The 23,463-nt window shown below is 42.5% G+C and overlaps 1 protein-coding gene across 4 annotated transcripts in view; it reads left to right on the top strand.

Moving 5' to 3' along the window:
• Window positions 1-23,463, top strand: part of znf385d (zinc finger protein 385D) — an 86,590-nt gene that overhangs the window by 5,183 nt on the left and 57,944 nt on the right. For 2 of the 4 annotated variants that reach the window (XM_037075373.1, XM_037075371.1), the window contains exon 2: window positions 5,050-5,192. The exons of 1 other annotated variant lie outside the window; for it this stretch is intronic. In XM_037075373.1, coding sequence (XP_036931268.1) covers window positions 5,050-5,192 — 143 coding nt within the window. Of the gene's footprint in view, window positions 1-4,118; window positions 4,529-5,049; window positions 5,193-23,463 lie in introns of those variants that run through there. One more of the 4 variants, XM_037075372.1, reaches the window with a different exon arrangement.

Raw genomic sequence — 23,463 nt, 5'->3', positions numbered from 1 at the left:
TGCCTTTTTTCTGCCACGGCCTGCTGCCACAGGTGTTTTTTCTGTCTTGGTGCCGGAGTCATCTGAAGTCAGCGCGCTGCTCAAAGGTCCAGGTTAAAGTTCGGATTAGCAGCCGCGGCCTCGTTTTCCTGCTCTGCCTTATATCTTGCACTTTTGCCGGTGGTGACAGATGATCAGGCTTTAGGGAGCAGAAACACTAACACTCACCCCTGCTGCAGGCTGGAATGTGCCTTTTTGTGTTTGGGCATGTTTCAATTGTTGCCCCTCACAGAGGAGACAAAAGAAAAATTTGCCCTTTCGCACCTCAAACGGCGCGAGGAAGGCGTGTGTGGGGTTAGAAGAGGATGAATCCAGGAGTGTCTTGTGGGAAAATAAGCACCTTTACTCTAATAAAAAGAAAGAAAGAAAAAAAAAGTTTTCATTAATCGCAGACACTGAGTCTAGAGATGAAAATGGGTGCGTGTGTAAATAGTCACTCCGAGTGCCAGAGTGCAGTCTGGCACCGACCGGATCGTTCATAAACTCTGCTGGAATATATCGCTCGGTTATTCAGAGCAAAACACTCCGTCTGAGGAGACGCAGCAGCTAGCTAACTGCAGAAACTGTGGACTGATGAGTGAATCAACAGAAATAAATCAACACACATGAGCAGAGAGGACTGTGTGTGTGTGTGTGTGTGTGTGTGTGTGTGTGTGTGTGTGTGTGTGTCATTGACGTGCATTTATTAAAACTTATTTTAAGAGGTGGATTGTTACAGTCGTGAGGAAGAGAAATGTTGGGATACGTTGATGGAAAACTTTATCTTTGAACCTTTCTCTGACAGCCGACCCGTTTGTTAATGTAAACAGAAAGTAGGACTGTACGATACTGGAATAAACTGACTTTAGGAAATTTTTGTCATTTTTATTAAACTTGAACAGCTGGATCTGAAAAGCTACAATCACTCCAGAGCGACTGAGGTGATGTTGAACTGGAGTACGTTCCGTCAGTCAAACAAATCCGTTTCCCTGCTGTCTTCGATAAATTGATCAAGAATGATTGTGGTTTGCTGAGCCGGCGTGTCACTCTCAAGCAAAAAAAAGAAATGTATCAGATGTATCCAAGAACCATGACATTTGACTAAATGAGTGCTCTCATAGATTAGTCATGGAAAATTAGACTCCAGGAGGACATGTTTGAGTTAATTTGCCTTACTTGACATTGCAGAAACGAAGAGAAAGAGCACCGAACGTCAGAATGGATTAACAACGTCTGATTGTCTTAAATTTTGATTCACTGAAACGTTCCATCTTAGGTGAAATCTAAACTACATGCAACACTAATGACATTCTCATGTACGTGCTGCGTTCAGGGACGGTATTGAGCGTGGGTCACCCGCATCTCAGAGCCTGACTCACGTTCACCGTGTTTAGACCCATGAAATGAAAAGAAAAGAGACTTTGAATCAGGTTTACGTGTTGCAGTCCGTGTAGACTGACAGGTATTTGAATTTACCAGACTGTCTGAGTCTGACTGCTCCACATTACAGGTGGTTATTTATTAAAAATCTCAATGTCTTAGTAAACGAGTCATCCTGATGATATTTCTCAATATACAGTAATCGTAATATTTGATTTTGTTGCCAGTTCAAGCATTTATGACGTGCTCTTGAAGAGATATAGCCTAAAAATCCTGCAAAATTATTTTATCTTTGTAATCTTCTCCCATATATATATATATATATATATATATATATAAATATATAGCATCTATTACAACCTCACACACACAGCTGGCTTTGCTGTAGAGTGTAGAAAAAAAACCTGTTCAGCATATAAAATGTGATGCAATGTTGGTGATGAAAGTACACAGAGAGTGTTAAAATAAGCCCCTCCTCGCCCAGATGCATCATGAAAAGGAACAAATATCATTTAAAAGAACATGAAATACAACATTTTACACATATGTACTTTTTAAATGGGTAAAAGTGTGAATGCTGGGCTCACAGCTGTACAGGAGTTGTTTTTAATGATTGCGTTGCTGTTTTCTACTTCAGTAAAGGATCTGAACACCGTGTCAATAGAGGAACTTCACTGTGATTCGTTGTCCAGTGGAACTAATCGCCTCTGAGTGACGCGCAGAGTGACAGACTTCAGCCGCCGTGACATTTCAGATTCGGTCTCCCATCACTCAGCAAACGCGACCCCATCAGACAAACTCACATTACAGTTTGTCTCTCGCCGTCTCGCTGCAGACTGAACACACATCAGCCCTGGTGTGTCTGAGCGGCGGGTCTGTTTTGACTGTGCATGTCGGAGCTGTGAATGGTGGACCAGTGCCCCCCCCCCGGGTGCGAGGTGAGGCGTGTGCGTGCCTCGGGGTTGACGTCAGGCCCGGCATGTCGGGAGATGGCACGGTCGGATGATCCCTGCAGAAGGACATGCTTTGCAAGAGTCGGGACGAGGACGTGCCCCCACATGAGAGCCGGCATGTGTTCTTTTTCCAACAGATGGCAGCGCTCCGGCGACTGGAGGGAGAAGACAGAAGACACAGCGAGAGAAGGAGGGGGACAGTCTGTGGTTTCTCCCTCTCCTCGTCTCGTCTTTATGACTTTTGCTTTTTATTTACCCCTTACCACTGCCCGGGGACCCAAACGTGGCAAATCTTGTTTTTATTTGTCTCACGACGGTGGTTTGATACTGTAACTGCCAGCTCTTTAGAGCCGTGCTGGCCCACAGTTTCATTGTTGTTAAATGTGCAGCGATATAAAAAAATCATCCCTCTGGTTCTCATTACAGCTTTGTGAAATGGCTTCTTTAATTCCTAATGTTTTGGAAGGCTGTGACGGTTTTCTCTGCCTCTTTTTTTGATCCCTCCGTGTTGAAATCAGCCCTGCGCTGTTTCCAATTGGTGGTTTATAAAGCGCTGTGCTGGCGTGGCGCGCTCACATGACAATAAAAGTGAAGTATTTACTTTTGTTTTTCCTAGAGATGTGTGGGCCAGGCCTCGCTCTGCCATTGAATCATCTCACAAGACACACTGTGCCTGCCGCAGTCATTCCACATCAGCTATTCGCGGGGACGATTTGCAGAATGAGCACATCTGTTTGAGGGAGATAAACATCATCGCGGCATCGTGTGCTGGCCGTCCACATGTGCGACTGGTTCTTCTGTACATAATTTCGGGTCTGGTTGCGATTAAAAGAAGAGGACGAATTCAGAAAATCGACGAGCCTGCAGCTTGTTTATCGCAGATGTGATCCCAGAGCCAATCTACAGTAATGAAGACCATCCTCATAATAACTCTGGCGGCTGAAGTGTTGAAATCCTTCTTTCGAGTACAAGTAGCAAACCTCAGAAACAGGTTTGTAAAAGTAAAAGAAAAAAAAAAAAAAAACAGAACTCCCTGACAGATTGAAGCCCTGCAATTAACATGTTTTCCCAGATACAGTAAATTAACACACATTAGCCGCCAAACGCACACAGACATTCAGCTTTCGCCAGCAAAATCAGTTTCCAGCACGTCTGGTGTGCACTCTGCTCTTGCATCGTCTTTTTCTAGACCTTCTTAGAAGTTGAAATATCGTCGGCTTTCAAGTTTCAACACTATTTTCCGTGATTTACTGTAAATATGACGGCCGGTTGCACACACACAGCTCAGCTCCACAGGCGTAACGAAAGACTTTTTGTCGGTAGCGACGGGTCTCTGCCTGATCTCGGCCTTCGTGTGGATCTATAGAGCAGAAGTCCTCATTGTGAGGAACTACTGTGGCGGGACTTGTGGTGCCTTTGATAACCGAACGGTATATTCCAACATTTCGAATGGCTCAGTTTGTAGCCGGGAGTATCTTCTGGCTCTCAAAATGAAAATTATCTCAAGTCAAGGTCCAGTTTTCTTTGATCCACATCGGCAGAGATGCAGCTGAAAAGGGCCTGTAAGTGCTTTGAAGTGGACCTTGAGTCGGTAGATCGTCACAATCGTTGGACTTTCAGTGTGAAATCAACACAATCCACACACATTTTAGATTGAAATTGTAAATAAAACGGCACTCAGCAGAGCACATACCTTTCCACAACAGTCACCTTCTGTTTTTTTTAACAACACCAGCCACCTGAACGCGCCTGATTTCTGTCTCTGCATCGTTCCCTGAGAGATGTACGAAAATGAAGAAAAACGTTGAAGAAAGTGGGACATAAATTCCCGAATCCGTCACTTGTCTGGATCCAAACAAAAAAATTTAATGGGGTCCATTCTGGGCCGAGAACCATCCTTCAATCCAAGTTTCGTTGAAATCTGTTCTGTTGTTTTTATACTTCTCATAAACCAACAGACACAACTGGAAGCATCAACTCCACGGGGAAGTAAATGAAATATAAACATCTGACTCGACGAAATAATACTGAATTATTACAATCACATTATGCAGAAACTGTGTTAAAATGTTCGTATGTATTTGAGCCCGGACGTTTCAGTACGCGTGACAAACTGAGATCCACCAGCTGGCTGCGAGCGGATGACTGCAGGAGCTTCTGAGAGCCCAGAGCAGCATGTAAGTGGACCTGAGCTGAGTTTGTTTGTCACAAACATCATCCACGGCTATCAGAGCCTGGAAACCCCACATCATTTGAGAGAGCAAAGGAAGTTAGGAGGACTCTGATGACAAATGTAATAAACAAAATGCTGTTGATGAAAGACTTGAGTCTGAAATGATGAAAATGCTCCGAGAGTTTTGAGATTCAAGGTTGTTTTCCGGGTTGAAGCATTAAAAAAGCATCCAGACTGGAGATTTGGGGGATTTCCATGGTATCAGATGACAGACACTCTACAAAATTAGAAAAGTCTTTTTTTTTTAAACTCCTGGCAGTAGTTTTAAATCAAATCATCTGGCTCTGTGAGCACTGGAACTAACACAGAGACACAAATATGATGTTACGCAGTGCAAAAGAGACTTTGTGACACAGACCGAACAAACACACACTTGGACGTGAGCGTGAAGGCTTCTGGCTCGCGCTCGCGTCTCTGCTGCCGTCTGCAGTTCAACATGTTGTCTTTTCGCTCTCCCTCCTACAGGTAACACATGTCAAAATGGCCTCATGCCCGCCCTGGTGCGCCCCGCCATGCCTGCCGTCCAGACCTCACTGGGCATGAAGCAGTTCCTCCCGTTTCCATTGGATACGGCCTCGGCGGTCCGCCTCTTCCCGGGATTCAACGCGGTGAGTCTCTCGTGCGTCACGTGATCCGATGAGACGACCCTTGCTGAGGTCGTCCTGATGGATGTTTTTTTTCCATATGTTATAGTTCCCCCCTCTCTTCATATCTCAATGATATTCATATTTGCAGACATCTTTATCTAAAGCGGTAATCAGCGACCCAGAGATCCAAACTGTGAGCTGGTGTAAGCCTGGAGGCAGCGAGGTGTGACCTTTTCTGTTTTATGAAAACGCTCTCTCATTGTTCCCCGTAAAAATTGTGCTTTTAAAGCGTTAATGCAAGGAGGAATAAGTTTAACAGTGTCAGCACGCCACTGAAGAAGACTACATCTTCCTGTACGTTTTATTATGCTAATATTTATACAAAGGCAGCAAGATGGAAACTGCAAATTGATTTCTGACCATTCGGCTGTATTTCTATTACTGAAACCGCATAATTTCTCTGTTAATCATGCGAAAAAATGGAGAGAAGCCTTCGTGGAGAACGTGTGATTATTATCTCCAGATAGTTGTTGCGTATTCGACTCTTATCACACCGACCGACTCACCGACAGCTCCGTCTTTACCACAACTGCTAAAGCGAGAGCGGCTCATCTCTCTTTGAGGAATTTGGCTGCCTGCGCGCCGCCCGTCTCCTTGTTAACATTCACATCTGTTTTTATTTTTAACTCAAACACAGAAAACGTAGTTTATCACAGAAAAAATGTGGAAAAAAAAATAATACCCAGTTGGCATCCTCGTCGTACTCGCTGTAGTACACATCGGCCTTTTTGTCTTTTTGTCAGAAACTCTCAGATCAGTCAGCGTTTGCATAACGCGCTCCGTGTTGCACTAATAGCTGTTTGGAATACTGCGGTGTTAATGTGTGTCACCTCTTTCCTGAGTGCAATATGGCGGGCACCATCTGGAGGAAGCACAAGTTCAACTGCAGACGTGTTGCAGAGCAGCGCAGACAGTTTGGTGAGGCTTCATTTTACCGATCTGTCACTTCTGAGACAATTTACTAAGATGTTTGTTAAAGAACTTTTCCTGGAAAACAGGCAGAGACGCCTCAGTGAACTAATTCCCATTTAAAGCTGCTGGAACATCTGGACAGTTTGACTACATGAATCATCCCAGAATGATTGATGATTCAGTTAATAATTAACATTTCTTTTATTTATATGATTTATTATATTAATGTTACTTAAAATATATATATGTTTCAAGCAAAATATTAGATATTTAAGTTAGTTTCCGAGAGAGCACAAGAAATGATGTGAGTGCAAATTATATTCATGAGTCTTGACAAATGCAATGTCTAGAAATGTGAAGTCCAAACTTTAAAAATCAGGCATCACAAACCAAACCACAGGCAGCCAATCAGAGATGAGAGTCACGGCAAAACCTTGATTTCCTCCACAGTGAACACTGAGGAAGAATTATCAACTAAAGGCCGTGTTGGTGAAATGTTGGTACGTCCCGTTCCAGAAGAGAAAACACAGAGCAAACAGAAACACTTAAACAAAGACTTGCTCTGCTATGAAACAACACACTGTCTCCTCGTCTCGTCTCATCGTGTTAATGTAAACAGGAATGCTTAACGCTTTTTATCCCCCCCGTCGTTCTCCACCAGCTCCCCCATTGAGAAACACGACACTGGACCTTTAAAAGCACCAGGAGATGGTTCATCCACAACATGTTCTGTTTCCTACAAACTCCACGCTCGTGATACGATTAGAAACAACTGGCAGACATGAATCAGCGATCATTTAATAGCGACTCGAATGATGAAATGCTTTTGGGGTTTTGGACAAAAACAAGCTATTTGAAGACGGCTATTTGGGCTTATTACTGAGTGTTTTTTTTTTTTAAAAAAAACAGAAAAAGAACCCAGCAGTTTTATGATAATGAACTTAGTGATGAGTCGCAGTCCTGAACACGACACTCGCTCGCGGCGACTGAGGAAGCGCGGTGGAACATTTTATGGTAATGTTCAGGTCCTTCGGTTAAACTTCGGAGAGTACTGTCACTGACTCGTCTGGGTTTAATACAGACGACGTCACAGCGGCTCTGAGATGACACACATGTGTTTACTTTGTTAGCATTTAACCAAGAACCACAATCTTTTTCCTAACCTGAGACAAAGGGCTTGTGTTTCCTGAGCCTAACGTCATGTTGGACTTCCACTCTCCTGTGTCAGAGTCCTGGACATCTACCAACCTCCCTGACCACCTCTCTGAAAACCTGCGAGCAATCACTTTGTAACTAAGAAGGATGAAATAGACTTATATATACCGTATATTTAGATCTGACTGTCTTCCTTTGACTTCTCCGACTCCTGTGATTGGTTGTTGTTATTGTGATTGGTTTACATTATTATATTTATTGATCTATTGTTGCTCATCTACATTTATAAAATTTGAATCAACCCCTTTAAGCTCATTGTTTTCTAGAGATAAACTTAATAATCTCCTGCATCAATACCAGCTGGAGTAAACAGCCTCCTGGAGTGCAGCGGTAGCATGTGGCTACAAAGACCTTATTGGATTTGCGATCGGTGAAGCGCTGCCTTTTTTTTTTTTTTTTTTTAAATGGAGCACTCACCGCTGTGCACTTAACTGTACCAGGAGTGTGTGTGTGTGTGTGTGTGTGTGTGTGTGTGTGTGGAAGCTCGTATGGATCTATCGATTGATCTCTTTTTGAAAGCAGAAAGTAATTATGAGGAAATATGTGGCCTCGAAATCAGTGAGGTCATCAAAAAAACCAAAACAAAACAAAAAATACGATGACTCGTGGAAAAGAAAGAAGAACCCTGACTGATGAAAGCTTGTTTTGAGTTACGGGGATAGCTCAATCTAAAGAGAGAGAGAGAGAGAGGTTGAAATATGGAGCACAGCTGGATGAAAGTGGGAAGAAAGAGAAAAAAAAAAAGAACACACACTCATGAAGGGAGAGAGAGAAGTGGGGACATCGCGGAGAAAAGTCCAGATGACCCGTGGGAGGAATGATTGTTTCTGCGAGGAGAGTTTCATGAGAAAGTTCAGGAATACTGCGTCTCTTTTCTCACCCCGTCTAATCTGTATTTAACAGACTTGTCTGCAGATAATGAGTAATACACTGGGAGGCCTCCAAGTGGCGGAAAGCTGATACTAGATTAACACAAAGTAATCACCTCTCGCTCGCTGTCGCACAGGCACGCTAACACACACCATTCTCGCTCTTTCAACCCCTTCGCTTCTTTCCCTCGGCGTCTTTTCTGTTTCCTTTTTTGTCCCTTTTTTTTTTTTCTCTCTCAGACGTTCCCTCCGAGCTCCAGCAGACTGGTGTAAAAATCAGGAGTCGATACCAGAAGCTTTAGAAACTCAAGTTGCTGGCCTATATTCTATTGTGCTGCCTACACAAGCCCCCTGTTCAGCGCTTTCAACACCGGTGTAAGTTTGGTTTTCAAGCGTGCAACAAAGGAGCCTGTTTGCCAGCTCGTTGGTCTGATCGGGTGTCTTTGTGTCACCGTGTGTTTCTGGGTGGGAAAAGAGGTTTTATGAATCATACTAACAGAGCCGGGAGAGCTGAAAAGTCAAGCCGCTGTCACAGACGGAAAAGTCCTGTATTCAAGTTAGCACTTTAATGAGAGTAAAGAAAAGCTGGCAGTAGATTCCTCCAGCTCATTCGTCAGGAGAAATGACTTTACATTTCTTCAGGTTAAATTGAATAAGTTGTCAGGTTGCGGCACACACATGACTTGGTTAGAGTTATTAAAAGGTTATGTTTTGGCTTAAAATGCGTATTTTGGTCGCTACAAACCAACTGGTTGCCCAACTTCTCTTTAAAAAACATCAATTGTTTGTTGCCACAGGGGGTCTCATTAAAAAACACTCAGTTTTGTCACCACAAACCAGACTCTTTTTGAAAATGTTGGGCTTTTGTCACCACGAAGCTTGGCTGGAGGTTTTCCGAGTTCTTGTTTAAAACACCTGATTGTTGGTCGCGGTATACAGAGTGGAAAATGTCCCAACTTTTTACCAACTCAGCACAACGATCTGTTTTTTGTTAGAATTTTTCCCAGGGTCTTCTTTTTAAAAAATATCCAGTGATGTCACGCTTCCAAATGTTGAAATTCTGTGGTCACGCATGACAAATACCCAGTGGTTTCACACTTTAAAATACTTACACTTACCTCTCCAAACGTTAACGTATCAGTGGTTTTTGCAGAAACATTGAATACCGACTTTTTGCCCTTGCAACTTGGCCGACTGTCCCCTGTGAAAAAAGCTGAAACCTTGAATCTTTTTCTTTCAGATTTTGTGAAGAATGAAAGAAATAACAAATACAAAAAAAAAAAAAACAGAAAAAAATCAAGGACATGAGGGAGGCCATAATAGAAGAAGGTCTTAAGAGTAACATGAAGGACAGATTTAAGAAAGCAGAAAAGGAAAGTAAGAAGCCAGAAGAATAAAAAGAAAACATTCATGTCTTATGTTAAGTGTAAAATGTGGAGTAACAACACTCCCTCTGAGATGTTGCAGAGCTCCAGCACAAAACTGTAAAGTAAAGTAACTTTCTTAACTAATAACCAACTCTCCGCCTAAACATATGGGCCGTACGGCTCCAGTCAAGCGGTTCATGAGACGACGCACATCTCTGACTGTAATCGTGCGCAGGAACCAAACAGCTGTCCGACCGAGCGCAGCGGCTTCTGTGATTTACGAATCCGGCTGAGGCGAGTTTCCATCTGAACTCTCGATGGAAGCACACACTTTATATCTGCTCAGATGAGGTCAGATTTGCTTACGTGCCTCCGGGGCTCAATAAACATTTACGCTCCCTTATTCAGAGGAAAAAAAGAAAACACACACACACACCAAATGATCCTATAGATGATGATGACAGTTGTTCCATTAACGCACTGCAGCGGCGAGCGACACACTTCATCCAACGAGCGACTCGCTTTGTTGGAGGTGTTTTTTCATACGTGGTACAATAGAGGGTAAGAAACAGAGGGAGTGTGTGCGTGTCCACACCTGCATGAAATGGGACTAATACCAAAGTCTCTTGTTGAGTTTTTTTTTTTTTTTTTTGCACAATCCTGTTCTGAGTGACTGACAAGATGAGGAAATCCTCAGCCGGAGGCAAAGAAAAGATGTTTGTTCTCTCTCTCTCTCTCTCTCTCTCTCTCTGTCTCCCTCTCTCTTTTCCCTGGTGGAGGCCATTATACGAGGAAATGTAAGAAAGAAATGTGGCTTGACATTAAAAAAACATACTTCCTGCGTGTAGCTACATGTGCTGGGAGACGCGGGGGGTAGAAAGGTCTTTGAGGAGGCTCCGGTTGGACGGGAGGTGGCTGTGGAGGAGAGGATCAGGAACATGTCGTCTCGTAGTGGTCGTGTTTTTATCACCAGGTGTTGAGCGGTTTACGAGCTTCTTCTGTTCCTTCACACCTAACAACACGAGGGGTTGCTGATTGATTTCGGTCTGTTTTTATTGTTCTGGTTGGTCATATTTCTGCACAGGTGCTGTTTGGAATTTAAATTGGTGATGTGTTACGGTTCATCTATCTTCTGGGTATTTATTGTAGGCGTAGAGACGGTTGATGTAACTGCACGATACACAAAACTGATGTGGGGAAACAGATAAACTGACAGACAGACTTAAATACACAAGGGCTAGTGAACAAATGAAACACAGGTGAAACACAGAGAACGGGCAGGAAAACAGACAAAGACAGGAAGTATAAAATGAGGATATAATCTACAAAATAAAACAGGAATCAAGTCACCAAAAACCCAAACCATGACATTTTCAGGCATTGTTGCACAACAATTAACAAGACTTCTAACGTCCTCTTACTTATTATTCATTGGTAATGTTGAATTTGCTGGATTTTTGTATCCACAAAACAATTCAGATTTTTCTTTTAATGTGTGCAGATCACTGAATTAGCCCCAAAACCAAAGCGTTTGCATGTATGGGGCTAAAATACAGACTTTAAGTTCTGAAAACAAAAGCTGAACAAAAAAAAAAAAAAAGGGGAGCATCTTGACACATATCTGTCATTTTTCACTTGAATCTTTTTAAGCTTCAGTTTCAACTCTCTGTTTCATCTCTCTTGGCGTGGAGATGATTTGATGCTATAAAAGCGACTTTACATTTTGGCATGAAAATCACATTTGGCATTGAAAACAAAACCTGAACAGAAAAAATGCTTTTTGTTTTTCTTCACATCTGTCGTCTTCCACTTTAGATTGTTTTTGACGCTGTCAGTGTTTCTTCAGAATTGCTGGTTTCACCAGAGCGGAGGGGTTTGAGGGGAGGGACACTGAAAGTGGGATTTTACATATCTGCATGCAAATGAGAAACCTGCACTCCTCTGACACCGAGCATACAGCACTGACTTCCACAAAAGTTCATCTGAAACTGCCAAACCACAGGAATGTGAAGTCTGTTTCTCTCTGCTGTTTTTTTTTCATATGAACAACTCTGCATTAACTTTGAACAGACGTCACGCTGATCTCGCAGAGGTCTGCTGGAACAAGCGCTAATGTAAGGTTGTGTCAGCTGCCACATCTAACCTTTGCAAATGTCAGCTTTCAGAGCTAAAATTAGTTAATGTTACATTTTACGGCAAAAGTTAAGTTCTGTGTGAAGAACAATGGCAGAAGGAAACAGACCTAACAAGCTTACACTTTGGTAGTTTCAGGCGATCCTTTCAAAGACACCGCTGTATTATGTGTGTGTCAGAGAAATATCAGAATAAATTAAACAAAAATTGTATGAAAGCAAAAGTTTTGATGACAATGTTTCATTTTCCAGTTCAGGTTTCCTTTTCAGTGCCAAATTTTAAAGGAGACCTACTTCATTGCTAGTTTGCCACGCAAGAAATTAATTTAGCACCGCTGCTCTGTTGTTGTTTTCTCAGGCGTGTGTGAGCTGACCAATCAGAGCAGAGTGAGCGTTTTGGAGGGTGGGGCTTAAGGACAGAGGTGGTAAAACAGTCTTCTGTGATGTCCCATAGTTAAGTGAAGGAACAAGAGCCATTTGCTGACAAATGACTGATTGTGCTCTAGAATTAATGTGCAAAAAATCAATAATATTGAATAATAAGATGTTTGCGGGATGTCAAAGATAACAGAATGTTGTTTATGTATCAGAAATCTGAACAACAATACAAAAAACTCACAGCAGTTCCTCTGTATTAAAGCTAGACTGTCCATGACCCGACAGCACTCACTGTTTATTTCTGCCACGTCCATAAATTTGCCTTTTATTTTGCACCAATTTGTGCTTTATTCATTTTCAGTAATTAGTTGGGTTTTTTTTGTCTCTGTTACACCTCTCACAATTGTTTTTTTTGCCTGCAGGGCTCAATAAACGTTGACGCTGTTTTATTCAGAGGAAAAAAAAACACCAAATGATCCTATAGATGATGATGACAGTCGTTCCATTAACGCACTGCGGCGGCGAGGACACACTTCATCCAAATGGAATTATTTTTTTTTTCATACGTGGTACAATACAAAATAGAAACCTGAAATAAAGGTGTTAGAGTGTGTGTGTGTGTGTGTGTCCACGCCTGCGTGAAATGGGACTAATACCAAAATCTCTTGTTGAGAACAATCTTGTTCTGGGCTGAGTGACTGACACGATGAGGAAGTCCTCAGCCGGAGGCAAAGAAAAAGATGTTTGTTCTCTCTCTCTCTCTCTCTCTGAGTTTCCGTCTCTTTACCCTGGTGGGGCCCTTTATACGAGGAAATGTTATACGAGGAAATGTTAGAGAGAAATGCGTCTTGAAGACATAAAAAAAAAAAACATACTTCCTGCATGTAGCTACATGTGCTGGGAGACGCGGGGGGTAGGAAGGTCTTTGAGGAGGCTGCGGTTGGACGGGAGGTGGCTGTGGAGGAGAGGATCAGGAACATGTCGTCTCGTGGTGGTCGTGTTTTTATCACCAGGTGTTGAGCGGTTTACGAGCTTCTTCTGTTCCTGCACAACACGAGGGGTTGCTGATTGATTTCAGTCTGTTTTTATCGATGTGTTACCATAATATTACACAGGCCTGGACAGGTGTTCCTTTACTGTGTGCAGTAGGTGAAGTGCTGTGGCTGTTTGTGTTATACACGAGGAAGGTTATTGTCGGCCTATATTCTGATACACCTGATATGAATTTTGGGTCGCCTGATAATGTGTTTTACTTCACTTTCCCAGTATCTGTGGCTGTGTTTGGCCTTTTGATTCAGTTTTGCACATTGATGAACAACTTCTCACTGCTAATATCGGATTTAAAGGACTTTTGCATCCATATAATGATATATTTCATCATCCTCTCTGTGTTTGATTCAGAACTGCTGAAAAAACGGGGTCACAAATGATTGATCGCGCTCTTATTTTTCTGCAGGAATTCCATAAATATTGTCAAGTTCATGGGATCTAAAACTCAAAACCGGGTCGGGCCAGGGGGTTAAAAGTTTGCGTTAGTTGTTTTGATTGTCCAGGCTCGCCCTTCTGTTTCTCTCTCCTTTTAAGTTTCTGCTCTGATTATGTCTTCTTCTTTGTCCACCGTATGTTTTATCAATGTCTACAGGAAAACCACACCTCACATTTTGTTTTGTTTTTTTCACCCCTGAATCGGTTTTCACAGCAGCAGGTGAGCCGGGTGTGGAGGAACCTTGTTGTTTATTATCTACCCCATTGATACCAACGTGGTAGAGAACGACATCACAACACGCAGGTGCAATTAAAGGCCCTATTTGTAAGAAAAGGGGATTTTTGAATCTCACTGGTCATCCCAGAGATTCAGTTTTTGACAAATCTTTAAATAGAAGAGGTCACTTCACAATCTGAGTGTTTAGAGGAGACACGTAACACCAGAGAGTGAGAGAAGACAGTCAGTCAGTCAGTCACTCGTGGGTGGCGTCGTTCTCTCAGACAGATACAAAAATAAAAGTCTGAAATGCTATAAATGAGAGGCTAAATATACCTGGGCGTTCTGCCAAAGTAAAGTCTATGTGTGGGAAACACTGCTTGACAGTGTTTACAGTTTATTCTACGACGTCCATTAATCGTTTTGCACAATATATATATATTTTTTTCTTTGTACTCGGAATCACTAATTACATTGTTTTGTGTTCTCCGTGATCACTTCCAGACACTCACATCTCACCACTTAATCTATCAACAGATTCTCAGTTGACTTTCTGGCTGATTCACTTGAGTCAGAAGTCCGGTCCAACATTGTAGTTTTTGGAGATAAATATATCAGTGACACGTCTGCATGAAATTAATGAATGGTGCAATCAGAAATCTTGGCTTTGTCCTACGTAACATTCATCATCATCAAGGAAAGGATTTGGTGTTTGGGTTGTTCGACTCCGGGGCGAGAATTTGGATTTAGATTGGCTAAATTAAAGACGAAAAACAGCGATGATCAATGTTTCACGCTTCATGAAAGAATTCAAGACTTTTCCCAACAACAGGAGGAGGAAATTAATCTTTTAGCACATTTAAAACTTGAACTTGCTTCCAAAATTAGAAACAACATTTTCTCTCACACCTGCTGACCTGAACGCACTGTAGGTGTCGGGATGTGTTGCTCTTCACTGTAGACACGAGGACGTGTTGAAGACGTCTCACAGTTCATGGTAAAAGAAACAGAAAGTGAGCTTTTCCAGGGAACTTTTTTTCGTGGGATTGCTCTGCAGCTTTCAATTGATTCAATCGTGGAGGTGTTACTGAAATTGCCACCTTGAAAGAAATGGAGCAAACCGGAGAGAAGAAAAGGGGGGAAAAGGGGAAGGAGGGAGAGCTCAACGGGTGTAATGAAAGGGAAAAGTGAAAAGGGGGGAAAAGTAGTTTTCAGTTTAACAGAGTGGGAGGCCGGGTGAGGTGTGTGTTTGGGTTGTCTTTCTTTGGCTCTGAAAATAAGATCTATCTCGCCTGGAGCTTACATTTGTCTTTGAGAAACAACACAAACTCCATTTCCCCCCGCAGAGTAATCAGGAATGTGATTTATCGATTCTGCGCACAGATCGGCACGCTGGGAAATTGCTTTGTGGTCCTGCAGCGGCGGTGACACGCGGGGCCCTCAGTCTGCGCCCGGCGACGGCATCTCAGTCCATTTCAATGTGTGCCCGCCCTCGCTAAGTCAATGTTAGCATCAGTGGCTGTAATGGAAATGTGCTCTTTGACAAAGCACATAACACAGTGAAGTCAGAATAGCTCTTTTGTGCATTCAAGGCTCTGGGTGTAAAAATCCCATTATTTTTATTATTTTTTTTTTTTTTTTTCGAGCTACGCTGCCCTCTGAATCACTCACTTACATCTCTGACTTGTTTCTGAATCACGTAGGTCTGCTGTTGTGTTGTTCCCTCCGTCTGTCAAGCTCCGTAGGTGAGATTAACCCCGTCCTGAGGGTCAAACATGACCTGGTGGTGGGTTTAATAGAAAACAACAAAACATTAAAAAGCACGAAATCTGATGTTTTTTTTTAAATTTTTTCCGGGACTGAAGCTCCCACGAGAAAAACTGAATCACCGACTTGTTTCTTATTTATATAAAAGCTGCAAACCATCAGGGCTCAGAGATGTTCCGAACCATTTGCAGATGATTAAGTATAAACAAAATCATTCTGTTCACCTTGTGCATGTCAAGCGTGAGTGTGTTCAACCCCTCAGGTGTGATGACAAAGCTTTCTGCAACAGCTTTAATTTTTAACCCTCTAATCAGCTTCCTCTCCAAAACAACAACAACAACAACAACTGAGACTCATTAAGCGTTGGAGTGTTCAACATGTTCTCACTCCAAACTCATCAAATACGGCAGCTCGGTCAGCCTCCTTTTGAACTACGACGCTCTACGTTCGCCCCCTCGAGTCAATCAGCTTTCACACGCAGGGCTCCACGGGCAAATTAGCCCAATAAATACACAACATCCTCTTAGAATTAAAAAAACAAAACAAAAAAAAACTGCCGAGGAACATTTTTCACGTGTTGTGAGTTCCCACTCACCCCGTGGACTTTGCTAGATTTTTAATTTGCTCTCTTTGGCTTTTACAAATACAAAACTGGATCATGAATCAAACATTCATAACAAAAAGAGTTTTAATTGACTTTGTCTGCAATACAAGAAATGACTACTGGGGAAAAATCGGAAGCTTTTCCAGGTGTTTGTAATGTATTCATGGCAGGTGAGGATGAAGTCAGGTGACCTTTGTCTTTATTGTAAGTACAGTCAGATGATGATCATAGTCACCTGACCTTAGTCATCATGGTGACAATAATAAATATGTGGGTACGGTTGCAGTTTGGTTTGGTTCAGACACCAAAACAAGTTCAGAATCAGAATCAGAAATACTTTAATAATCCCAGGGAGAAATTATTTACTACTATAGTTAAAGAAAGATCCTGGTCTGTGTAATTCAAGTTCATTAGTTGCATAAGTTATGTATTGATTTCAGGACATGGACCCTGGACTCCTGGGACTCCAACAATCCCGACCACCTCCTGACAGACTTCTCTGGCTCTTTTTAGAACATGACCCGACTCTGACAGCTCATCACAACATCAGGCGACAGTCGCCTGCAGAAATGACTCTATTTAGAGCAGGCACAATATAAAACTGACAGTTTCTTATACATTTAAACTAAACTGATCGATCTATCAAACTAAACAGTCAAAGGAATCAATGTGAGAAGAGCCACTCGTGATGAACCGGCGCACTTTGTTTGGGTTTCCACTGGAATTCTCAGCAGCAGGAGGAAGCTGTTTTATTTTACTTTTTAAGGGATTAAAAGCTCTGACAAACAAAGTGAACGATAACTACCCAGCACCAAATGGCAGACAGACGACGTGAGTGACTGGCTGGTGAGAAGAGTGGAGCCATTTAGCAACTAAAGCGACAGATATTCAGATGCTAACTGTGTCTGCCGGGTGTGTAAACAGGCTGTTTTCTGGCAGGTTGGCCATATTAACTCCACGACGAGATGTGTGGGTTAGGGTTCTGTTTACAGCTTCTCACATTGTTTCCACGTGACCCCCCCCCCCCAAAAAAAAACCCAGGGTTGAATTAAAACTGGTGCTGATCACATAATTTCAGAGACATCCTCAGATTGATATCATTTTATTTGATCAATTCTAATCTAAACCGACGTATTGTGAGATGATCAAGGACACGTGAATCAGAATATCTTCTAAGGAACATTTTTTAAAAGCGGATGTTCGGTGTAAATACTTCCAGAACCAGCCTCCTTCCTCTCGCTCTCTTTACGGCTTCATCCTTTTTGTTTTGTTTTGCTTTTTTCTTTTTATTGACTTTCAAATGACAAATGATTTTTCAAAGCGTGCTCTGTGTGATGATCTAATGAAAAGAACAAAGGGTGAGTCAGAGCTGCTTTGCAGACTCTCGTTTGATTTACACGTGTCCCATAAACATCTAATGGACTCTATAAATTGTGTTCCCGGGGGAAGCGTGCGAGCCCGACAAAAGGCGGAGAATGATCAAAGCTGGAGAGCGAGCGGGACCACCACGCTGCCAGCCGCCTCGCTCGCCGCCAGTCACACCTGCCGGAGAGGAGTGGAGTGCATATCTGTCTAATGTGTGCTGCCGCGGCCCTTATCATTTAGCTCGCGCTCTGGGGCTTTTTAACCCCCTGAACCGAGTGGAAGCTTTATGTTGGCGGAGCCCGTCTTGATGTGTTCTCCCACGATAATATTTCACTCTCGCTGGATATCTGCCAGCTTGCCGCTCTCTCTCCGGTGGAATGCAGAGATAATAGTGGGGAGCTCAAGATGATTTTTTATGGAGGTGCTTAGTGCCAGCTTCCCAGGCGAGCCGGGCTGATGCCGAAAGTCCTGCGTCTCCCTCTTGTCTCAGTAACCTGCTGATACTGTACGCCGGTGTCAGGCTAACAGCTCCCAAAGCTCCTGCTTAAATCCTGTGAAATGTCATCCGCAGTGTGATAAGTGATGAACACGGGGTTTGAATCAAAGGACAGCGATATCTATTTGTTTCCCTCCTGTGTCTCTGTGCACAGCACACATCAGAGGCTTGGATGCAGGAGAGAAATGGAAGACAGAAGCAATCTGTTTTTGCTTATTTGATGGCGTAGCCATGTGCTCGGGGTTCTTTGAGGCAATAACAAAAATATGTCAGCATTAACTGCCCATCTGGTCATCTTAAAAGAGGGAATACTACTCAATTTGAGAATCTAAGAAGGTATGTTGCAGTAAAAAAAAAAGAGCAGTGAGTGTGTTTTGGATTAAAGAGAGGGACTTTGTGCACGACTACAAAAAGTGACTCCAGTCCATTTTCTTAAAAAAAAAAAAAAAAAAAAAAACGACAGTAAAAGCAACAGACATGAAAGACTCATTTCCTGACTGATTCATTTAAAACTGAACTGCTGGTGAAGATTTACCGGAAAAATCCAGAGTTTGTTAAAAAATGTCGTTGTTTTATTTGTAACCACAAATGTTGAACTCATGACGATAATGCTGACGATGCTGGCTTGAGGTGGGGATGCTCACAGTTTGGGCACATTGCTGCATGTCAGTGCAGTGACCCTCCTGCTGTGAGGATGTGATATAAATAGAAGTTAGATTAGATCACATTTTACAGTCCAGCTTAGTTCACAGTAGGCTGAAAGTTACTATCAGATGAATCTTAAATTAGTGTTTTGTTCAGGCAAACTATATTTGACGTAGAAAGAAGCACATCTGAACAAGCTCGACACCAAATATCCGACAGTGCCGAAGGTGAGAGGAGAGGAGAATCTGCTCTCTGAATGATATTAGCACCAGTGATTTTGCAGAAAGTTTTGCATCCTGTAGTCAAATTAAAGATAGTTGTTCAACTAGGGGAATTGACACCTTCAATGGAAGAGATGGAAATCAGGAAAAAAGTAAATAGTGAGTATAATGTGTGAGTTCGTATCGGTCACAAGATCAAATTTGAAGCAAACAACTAATTGACAAGACTGGAAATAAGAAAAGAAGATTTCTCTCACTTTTCACTGTTTTTTTTTTTTTTTCTGTTTTTGTTTTTTTGCCAAATTTGATATAGTGACAGTTTTTCCTCTTCAGGCCTCCCTAAAATTACTCAAATGAAATGAATTTGTGACAGGAGCTCAGGCTGCTTTCCTGTACAAACTAATTATTATGATTTTTTTTTAAATTTACAAATTAAAACATTTCCAGCAACACATTCTTCCCTTAAACTGAGCACGTCATTTTTGGTGGATGAGGTAACAGCTGCCCAAGATAAAAAAAACAAAAAACAAATAAATGCCACAACATTCGCAATTTTTGGGCCACCTGGCCATCTTGGGCTATAAGTCAGTTTATTATTTTGTACTTTTTAAAACACACGTCCCTGAGCCTCCCGGGGACCAGGACTCATGACCAACTGAAATCCCGGCTACAGCCCTGCGAGAGAGTACTTACCGAGCCCGACCTCAACCCGACAGGCCGGCTGTAATTTTACATCTGAACCCGACTCGAGCCTGACGGAGTTAATGTCAGCTGAAGCACTGATTTTATGCCAGCCTGCCATGCAGTTGTTACCATGGTTACAGTTGAGTTTTCACCTTGATTACAGATCAGTGGAGTGGAGATATTGTTCTACGCACGCAGAGATGAAATTTAACAAAACATATATATATAGTGTATATCTGTGGTTGAGGATCCGGCCAGTGAGTGCTGCTGTCCATTCGCGTGACCGAACCTGAAATGAACCCGGGTATCTAATCCATGTTTTTGTCCACAACATTTCACACGGTATGCATGCGTTAATATAAAACATCTGTTCATGATTACTGAAGTCATACACAAACACAACCTGCGCTAAAGGTCTGTGAGTCAACAGTGTTTTCCTTAAAAGGGTCACGAGCCAGAAAGGTTGGGCGCTATCGTCATAGATGACTGATGGTACTGCTGGGTTGAATTTGGAAGTTCATTACATGGCTTAATGTTGTCAGAGTCAATTTTTTAAGTTTATAAGAAGCACACTGGCTGCAGAGTGTTATCTTCTTTCTCACTCAAGTTAACAGCCTGTCTCCCCGGAGGCCTGAGTCTGATGTTACTTAGCCAGAAAAGTTGTTGTGTGTCTTTTCCCATTGAGGTTTAACTCAACCGGAGATTGTCTCTGCCTGAGAGAAATGTTTATATGGATGAAACTAGAACAGTCCGCATATTTCAAGCATGTGAAAACTGGTGAATCGAGTGCTGTTACCCTTAAAAGCAGCTGTTTCAGAGGTTCCCAGAGCTGAACGTAGTCCGTCTCCGACATCCGTCCCTCACTAATCGCCTACACTGTGAGTGCGTGCGTTGCCATGTTTCACCGTCAAAGCAGAACCAGCTGGAACGCGAGCAAAGGCAGTTTGCACCTGCAACACCATTGTTCCCATAATGAAAAGCACATTGGTCCCAGAGGGAGAATTCAGCGGTGTCTTTTTGCATGGAGACGAGGTCGACCTGTGGATTTACGAGAGTGACGGGCTCCCAGGATTTAATCATGATTGTGATGAGGCAGTCTGGGGTTTCGCTGCATGCCAGTGGTGTGAATTCTGCAGACACACCCTGTTTGTCCCTCTGTGAAGCTTTCCCATATATTTCTCTCATGAGCAGTGTTTTTCTCTTCATGAGCTTACGTAAACGTGTCCCCTGTGTGCCCAGAGAACTCAAACAACGCTTTACCATAAATCACTCCTGCTGCAAAGCTCCCACAAGAAGGTGCCAGTCTCCTAAAAACTGAGCCGAAAAGTTGGTGGTTTGAATTCCTTGCCTTGTCTGGAAAAACGGAGAAAAATGCAATAGCTGTCACTGTGTTGGAGTTTGTCATGAGCACAAAACCACGAGGGAAACCCCCCACACAATGCAGCTCATAAGTACAGGTCCTTCAGCATTGAGCAGCACGAGGCTTTACTGTTGTAGATAATGTGCGTTAATATGTATGACTGCATAAATGAGCAGCAGGGAGCGTTGATAAAGAGCACGCTTACTCAGCAGACTTTCCCCGAATTAAGTGAAGCAAAAGAAAACCAACATCAGTGAGAGCAGGATTAGAAACTTAAAAGCCCTGCAGGGCCTGTGAGGAAAGTTACAGGATGACGGCACATACGTTGCATTGTTAAGAGTCAGTGTTTGCAGGTGGCTCATGCATTTTTCTATCCCAGGGCATTGATTTTGGAAATCCAATAGACGGCCACACTCCTCGGGCTCCTCTCTCATTACCACGGTATCAGCCTCGCTTGATATTCATGGTGGAATATTATGAGAAGATAAATCGTTTAATCTTGGTTCTTATTGAACCGTGTCATGAGTGGGACACTCCCCTCCATCCTGTGGGTGTAGCCGGAGCACTTTGATAGAATGATGGATTAGAAATTAGCCTGCGAGGGAATTTAGCGAAAAAACACGATCGAACTCCATCCGCTTGAGTTTCACTGCACGGACGGTGATTTATATGCAAAAACACTCTCAATGTCCTGACGTTGCACTTTTCCAGACCTTATCGCGGCGTGCGCTAAAAGCTAAATACATGATTTTTTAATCTCGCTTTGGCTTAACTTAAAAAAGTTTTCCAAGCCCATAGAGATACTTTTGTTCCCACAAAGATGTTTGCCTTTTTTTTTTTTGCCAGCGAGTTTTACGTTTACTTTTTGCTTTATTTGTCGCTACAGTTCAAAGAGGTCAACAGTCTTTTTCTTGGTTTTACTGTTGTCTCTTAGTTTTCTGTACAGCTACAGTCTCAGAGATGCGTCCGGGATATAAGCCATGTTTCAGGTAGAATTCACAAAGGCTTCTCCTGCTCGCTGTCCTCAATATCAACACTTCTATATCCTCAAATATGCAGATGACATGAGTGTGTTCGTTTGCAATACGCCGGAAACAACAAATATTCCAAAGCCCAATCTTCATTGAAGAGAGGCTTTATGATGCATTTTGGATTTGGAGATTGATATGCAAACTTTACAGAATGTACTCTATTTTAAATGTATTTGTATGTATCTATAGGTTGTTTGGCATCTTGATAAAGGCTGCGATAATATATGTGTTTGTATGAGGATCAATCAGTTTACTTGTGCGTTTGGTGTTTGTTGGTCCTAAACAACTTTTAGGTTGATAAGGTTTTGTCCAGTTTGCTCTGAGCTGTTATTGGCTGTATGTTTTCATGTTTTCTGTATAAAATGTGACTTGTTCAGCTGTCAAACTTGTCCTGACTAACATTCTGACTTTCTGACTGAAACACTGTAAAATAAAGCAGAAACAATATTGAGTCGAGCCCCCGAAGTATCAGGATTCATCCTCAGGGAACCATGAACGTATTACATTTTGCTGTAATCCATTCAATAGCTGTTGAGGTTTTTCAGTCTGGATCGAGTGGGTAGACTTACTGAAACAGTTATGCCACACTGCCAGTATTGCTGGAAAGTGTGTGGGAGCCTTAAAACACAACACAGAACACAAACCTAAAAACACATGTGAGGATGATTTAAGGGTGGAACTTGTATTGATTTGAGGATCATAATAAAAGGACTAATCAGACTGCAGCAAAGATTCTCATCTGTTGCTCCTGGAAAACCTTTTTAAAAATTGTGCTGTGTTTTTTTTTGAGCATTTTTTATTTGTCAGTCCAAAAAAAAACACAAGATAATCCAACCCTTCTGTCGTAAGCCTTGAACTTGTTAACATCGGAGTCCCGAGCTCAAACTTAATTGAAGACATAATAACCTAGATAAAATGTCACTGAGATCAACAGACTTTATTGAAAACTTTCACCGCTTGTCCTTTTGCCATAGCTGTATTACTAGAAGCCAGAAAAAAAAACAAAAAAACATCTTGCATTCTTTCTTTTAAAAATAAGCATGTTACTGTTTACGTGGGATGGTGCAGTTGATCCTGTGCATTCACGGATATTATAGAAAAATATGTTTAAGCTGCATGGAGGCGTGGGGGAAGCATGGGCTGGTAGCTGAAGGCTGCTGGGGGCTGAGGATCGGAGGATATTGGGGCTGGAAGCTGGGAAAAGCGGGGGAAGAGGCCTTGATTATTGCGACGAGGTGCAGCTGGCGTGGCTCTGCGCTGACTCCGGCACACCTGTCTCCACTCAGACAATCACACGCGGTGTTGGAGAGACGCAGAATCGTGACACTCAGATGTATTCAGTTACAGCAGATCCTCAGGTATCGCTTCCTGTGTTCTGGCTGTATCTGACCCGGGCTGTTTTAGAATAGCAGATGGAAAAGCTGTGATTCACTGGACAAACAAGACTGACAGATGGGTTATTTTACATCAGCGGTCCGCAGAGA

This window comes from Acanthopagrus latus, chromosome 17 (genome assembly GCF_904848185.1).
Source record: "Acanthopagrus latus isolate v.2019 chromosome 17, fAcaLat1.1, whole genome shotgun sequence".
Taxonomy (NCBI): domain Eukaryota; kingdom Metazoa; phylum Chordata; class Actinopteri; order Spariformes; family Sparidae; genus Acanthopagrus; species Acanthopagrus latus.
The sequence above is the reverse complement of the archived record's forward strand: the minus strand, read 5'-3'. Positions and strand labels throughout refer to the sequence as shown.